Source organism: Anomaloglossus baeobatrachus, chromosome 1 (assembly GCF_048569485.1).
Source record: "Anomaloglossus baeobatrachus isolate aAnoBae1 chromosome 1, aAnoBae1.hap1, whole genome shotgun sequence".
NCBI lineage: Eukaryota > Metazoa > Chordata > Amphibia > Anura > Aromobatidae > Anomaloglossus > Anomaloglossus baeobatrachus.
Window position 1 is genome coordinate 363,603,436 of NC_134353.1, and position 6,645 is coordinate 363,610,080.

At 40.0% G+C, this 6,645-nt stretch overlaps 1 protein-coding gene across 2 annotated transcripts in view; it reads left to right on the forward strand.

Annotated features, from left to right (window-relative positions):
• Nucleotides 1–6,139, forward strand: part of TNKS (tankyrase) — a 349,200-nt gene extending 343,061 nt beyond the window's left edge. For both annotated transcript variants that reach the window (XM_075352460.1, XM_075352461.1), the window contains exon 27: nucleotides 3,034–6,139. In XM_075352460.1, the coding sequence (XP_075208575.1) occupies nucleotides 3,034–3,120 (87 nt within the window). In that variant the 3' untranslated portion in view covers nucleotides 3,121–6,139. The remainder of the gene's footprint in view (nucleotides 1–3,033) is intronic.
• The last annotated feature ends 506 nt before the right edge of the window (nucleotides 6,140–6,645 follow it).

Here is a 6,645-nt window from a genome sequence, read left to right on the forward strand (position 1 = left end):
ATCTGCAGCAGAGAAAACATTGATTTTATCAAAATGACAGCAAACCGCTCAGTAAGTGACACATCGCTGGAATCCGGGTCTATGCCTTTACATTATGCTGCTCTCAGATGAGGTAGCAAAAACCTGGTGTCAGATTGTCTTTAACCCCCTCACGACCTTGGAAATAGATATACGTCCTAGGTCATGTCCCCCCGGTAACCGTGGGCTCCTGCAGCGAGCCCACGGTAATTACCGCATGTCTGCTGATCCGATCAGCAGGCATGTGCGACTAACAGGCACTCGCACCTGCTTACTACTTAGATTGCGCTGTCAAAATCTGACAGTGCAATTTGAATGGCTATTCCCCACCGTCGACAGCTGATGACCCCTGACACAAGCATGACATTTTCTGTGAGAGCCTGCTCTGATCAGCAGAAATGAACATGCAATCAGACTGCTGATCAATAAAGTCTCCTAGAGGGACTTGCAAAATCAATTTAAAGGTTTTTTTTTAAAAAAAAAAAATTAAAAAAAAAACCCTAAATGTTCAAATCACCCCCCTTTCGCCCAATTGAAAATAAAACCATAAAAAATGCATATATTTGGTATTGTCGCAGAAATACCCGATCTATCAAAATATAAAATCCATTAATCTGATCGGTACACGGTGTGTCGACAAAAAATTTCCAAAATTGTGTTTTTTGGTAGGCGCAACTTTTTTTTTTTTTTTAAATGCAGTAACGGGCGATCAAAATGTAGCATCTGCACAAAAATGGTGTCACTGAGCCCCTGATCCCAAAAAATTAGAACGCTATGGGTGTCGGATAATGGTGACAAAAGCACCACAAACTTCCACGTTATTTTAACCTCTTAGATACAAGTAAAAGTATATATGTTTATCTACGAACTCGAACCAACATGAGAAATCGTACTGACACGTTAGTTTTACCATATAGTGAACAGGGTGAATAAGACCCCAAAGCAATTGCACTTTTTTTGCAATATCGCCTCACTTTTTAATTTTTAATTTTTTTTTTGCCATGTCCCAGTACACTATTTGGTAAAACTAATGCTTTTATTCATAAGTACAATTTGTCCTGCAAAAATAAGTTCTCATATGGCAAAAAGTAATTTTATTTATTCCAGTTAACACAATCCCCAGACAAGCTCACATAAAGGGGACAATCAATCCCAAATTTGCCAACGTCCGGTTAGACCCTTCTATAGACCTGACAGGTCAGAGCAGGCAAAAAGAGGGGGGGGGGGAGTAGAAGTGTCCCTTTAGAACAAAATAGTTAATACTGCACACTGATTAGTCCAATGTAGTGAAGGAGTGCCAGAGCAGATAATAATGGTGCAACCAGGGTCTGGCCAAAAAATTCCCTATAGTGGCCCTGCCTAACCGCGGAGGTTGGCACCCTAAACCTGGACGCTGTGGCGCCCCCGCTCAGCGATGACTCACCCTTCTTTCCCTCTGCTGAACTGATGTGCAGCTAATCTGGGAAGGGGGGAGTGTAGGGAGGTTGCACCATATAAATTACTCAGTCAATAAATCTCAAACACACATATCAATGATACAGTGAACGTTCAGTTTTTTGAGTGTTAAAGCGACCCATAATTAACTTCCAGAAAAACACCAGAGATGTGTATTAGGTGCTTAGTAATTCCACTTGTATAAAATTATAAATGCCCAACAGAAATCAAATTAGACATATAAGTCCAGTGAAGTGAAATAATGCCTCATTAGTATTCATTATAATGCGTCAAGACAATATGCATATCCCTTCTGTATACCAACATAGAATCAAAGGATGGAAAAAGTGACCATGCTTACTAGCAACAACAACGTAAGGTCACCAAAAGACAAATTGGTCACGAAGTAGTCCCTTCCAATATATTGATGGGGACTGATCGCCAATATATTTTGTAATAGAGAAGGTACGCACTTCACAGAAGGCAGGATAAATGATACACTTTCACAGAAGGCAGAATGGAGTATAGGCTTCACAAAATAATATACATGCAGTGGAACACAGCTAGAATTGGTTAGGTCCAGGTAACCATACTGACAATTCTTCAATCATAAACATAGTACTTAGCTTATCCTTGAAGTCCTATGAATGGTGTAAGTACACCAGGGTCCAAATTGACACCTCAGAACCTTGCCCAACGCGTTTCCCCCCGATCAAGAGTCACATCGGGGTTCATCAGGGGCTCCCTATTAGGGTGAAAAGCACCCGCTGTAATCAGCCAGGTGTACAGCTTAGTATCCATCACCGTCGTTCCAGGATCTGTGCAGGGCGTCAGTGTTTAAAAATGGCGCCAGACGCCACCCATCATCAGAGATCCCGGATGTGAAGTAACACCCCCACCGTCATAGAAAGTGACGTAGGTGGGGTAGGCCCGGGACTGGAGCACTGCCCATGTATGGTATACTCACCAGGTTTAGGGTGCCAACCTCCGCGGTTAGGCAGGGCCACTATAGGGAATTTTTTGGCCATACCCTGGTTGCACCATTATTATCTGCTCTGGCACTCCTTCACTACATTGGACTGATCAGTGTGCAGTATTAACTATTTAGTTCTAAAGGGACACTTCTACTCCCCCACCCCCCTTTTTTGCCTGCTCTGACCTGTCAGGTCTATAGAAGGGTCCAACCGGACGTTGGCAAATTTGGGATTGATTGTCCCCTTTATGTGAGTTTGTCTAGGGAGTGTTTTAACTGGAATAAATAAAATTTACATTTTTAAGGGGTTTCTTTCTCTTTTTGGTCTAAATATTGTGAATACCCCCTATATTAAGTTTCTACGGTCTTTTTACATAGAGCATTGAAAGAAACGATAGATCTATGGCACACAAAAAAAAAGTGATCTTATCAAAATTGCAGCACCCAGTAAAACAAGTTATATACTGCTGGAAGCAGGGTCTCTGCTCTCAGATGTGGTAGCACAAACCAGGTGACAGATTCCCTTTTAAGTATTTGTAAGCACAGTGTAACACAGAAATGGATGTGCGGTTCCGTAGTTTAACCCAATAATGTTTTTCATTGTGCAGGCTTACCCGGAGTATCTGATCACATACCAGATTGTGAAGCCAGAAGCTCCCTTACAGGCTGCCACAACAGCAGAGCAGAAAACCTAGGAAATCTCCATGGACTTTTTAAAGTTAACATCTACAACAGTGACTGAGACTGGATACAAGTGTTACATTGATGGTGGATGCACTCCCACTGGCTACTGTTCCTTTAATGAAGATGTTTACAAGTAGCTGCCTTTTTAATAACGTTTCTCAGGCTCCTTTTCATTCACTCATCCCAGGCAAAAAAAAACAAAACAAAACAAATATATTTGCAAAAAAAATTTCTTGTCTGAGGTTTTAGCAGCATTATACTACATATTGCCACCTCATCATTTCCAAATTGGTTTGAGTGTTACATGTCCGTGTAACGTTTGTGACCATTTTCTTATACTGTCATCTTGAGTTCCTTGGAAGGGGGATGCAGCGTGATCCGCTATTTATTTGTTTTTATATTTGTGTACAAATACACTAAAGTGAGCTGAAATCTTGGTGATTTCTTTCCTTTTCTTTGCACAAAGGTGAGTTCAGAAACAATGCAAAATTTACTTACCGTGGAACAAGTTAGTATATTTGATAAATGTCTTTTTATTATATTTGCACTTTTATGAATAAATGTATTGTCTGTATATGAAGGAGAAACCATGAGGCGCAAAAGTCTAAAGCTCAACCTTTCTCTAAAGTGGATTTGCAGGAGCATAAAAATAATTTTATCAATATAAAACATAATATATATACAGAGGTGTATAATTACAATGGGAATGTCAGCCAGGATGTTTAGCGACACATTATTCACTTGGTACATAGAACATTGTGCATTAAAGGGGTACTCCGGTTTCTATCAATAAAGCTTATTCATTATGATTATGATCTGCAAAATGTATTCTTGTGGTCAAGAAGGTTAATTCTTTCATTGGGTAAAAATCTGTCTTAGTCATGTATATACACTGAACTTTAGTGTCCATTATATCAGACAGATTCTCACCCTCTCATGAAGATTTCTGTTGACCGCAAGAATATGTACAGAAATGCTATTGCCAAATTAAATAACAGTTCATTTTACAGAGGCGACAAATTCATCATGTTTGCTTCCAGTCCATCTTAGATTTGATGTGTATATTACTAGACATTTTAGACCCTTTTATCTAAATTTTGCACCATCTAGAGATTGATAGTTGGCGCCAATACTTTGTTCAAATCTTTGACGCACATTATAGACCACACCCCTTCCTGCTAAGGAACATTCCCTTCTCCTTTTCTAAACCCCACCTCCTTGTCAAGTAAAACGCTTTAAGCATCTAAAACACACAAAATGTGGTACAAGGTGCAACATTGAGCCAGCATTCTAGCACATCTATCTTAGTACATCTACCCTAATGAGTAAGCTTTATTTGTTAAAAGCAGAAAGCCACTTCAAGCAAAATGGAGCCAATAAAAATAAGCCCTGTTGTGTTTTTTTCCCTAAGGTTGAATTCAGACTTCTATGATTATTAGTCTCACCTCAGAACACAATTCACTGACTTGACCACACATCTCTCGAGAGTGACCGCCTTATAGAAATATATGAAGCTGTCATGGGTCAGTAGATGTGCGGCAAGGTTGTACATTCCGATCGGAGATCGGAATAGTGATCATAACATCTGAAAAAGGCCTACGGTTGAGTTCAGACATCCAAGAATGTGATGAATAGAACAGACCATGGAACTTCTGGCCCGAGCATAACATGTATGTCTATGAGAATGTTGCGTTTGGGACGAGATCTGAAGCCAGTCCATACAAGGGGCTGTGTTTCATGAACCTCTGATTTCGGCCTAAGACAGAACTTTTATTTGCTGCTTCCAGTAGACTCGTATCCACATTGACATATACAGCAAAAATTACAATCTTTGAGGAGACTATGCCCTTATTCTGGCCAGATTTCCTATGACCCATTCAGTTAACTCATTTATCATACACACTAGCCAACTATCCTGAGAAGACCACCTCTCCTAGAAGACTATCTCCTAGTGAAATTTCAGCTGGTAGTCTGATTTTACTGTATATATACTCCCATGAAGCAGTTTCACCTCAGTAGAAACACCATTCTGCCCTGGACTGAGCAATGTTCTCTAGACGCATTGCATTCCTCCTAGTGAAGTAAGCATAATGTTCCCTGTCCAAAGCTAATAATTAGAGGCTGCATTCTACTGTTTGGCTCCTCATAACGAGCTAACCCCCCCCCCCCCCCCCCCACACACACCAAAACCAGTTGAATTTTACCTTTCATCGTTTTGAGAGTGAAGTATACTAAAAACAGAAAAACAGATGTTTGATGTATCACCTTGCCACTGATTCCACTCTTGACATACTGATAATGATATTTTGGCTTCAATTCCTACAGTTAGTATATCATACATGCACTAGAAGGACTCATTCTGTTCTCTTATCTGCACCTGTGACCCCTGAGGATGATTAATGTGCTGCCTAAATGCAATTCCACCCAACTATTACTGTAGGAGTGAGCAGCTGGTAGTAAGCATGTTTTGGTTCCAGATATTCCAGGCTATTGTAAAACCTTTTTGCCATAGGAATTGATGGAGCAGTATACCAGCTGTACTGTGCATACCTCCTGTAAGAAGATTCCCATGTCGGTCTTTAGTCTACCTGTGCAGCTGAATAGTTCAAAATGTAAGCGTAAAGTATCTGATATTGAGCGTATTAATTGATGTAACAGAATATATCTTCATCATATCTATTGTTCTTTTCATTATCTCGTATCAGTTTTTGTAGCAGCTCATCCTTCTGCATTGGTCATGTACTGGTCTAATGTATTGTTTCCCAGAGAGCCTCAGATTTACAATATACAACAGATGACAAGATGAGAACTGCTCGACCATACAAAGATGAACTCACATTTGTGTTGCAACCTGTATCATATATATTTAGAAGTTAATTGGCAATACTTAAGAGTGTCACTTTGTAATTTGGCCGTCATCATACTTTGCTGTCTGTCTGCTGTCTGCAAATAACTGTAATTTTACTAGCTCATACTTTGTTCATTGTTCCCCACCAATTCAATAAATTGTTTTTTATGTTTTGGAGCCTAGGTAGCTTTGGTTGCGTATATGAAATAAGGGACACCATAAAGCAAACTGTTACATTAAACATGGTTTATGATTTTAGGACAGCTGAAAAGAAAGGAAATAAGCAAACTTATACATTAATATTGTGGAAAAAGATAAGATATTAGAACGTTTCTTATTTTCATGTGTCCTATTGATTCATTAATTAAAATTAAAGAGATGGTTATGTGAAATACAGACATTAAAGAATCTGGGAATATAGCAGCCACACGAAATGGTTACATTCTGTACAGCCTGGTAAGAAAGCAATATCTCATGGGCCCAATTTCTTTGTCGCTCTATTGGGAGACCCAGACAATTGGGTGTATAGGCTATGCCTCCGGAGGCCGCACAAAGTATTACACTCAAAAGTGTAAAGCCCCTCCCCTTCTGCCTATACACCCCCCGTGCTCCCACGGGCTCCTCAGTTTTTTGCTTTGTGCGAAGGAGGTCAGACACGCACCCACAGCTCCACAGATTGGTCAGCAGC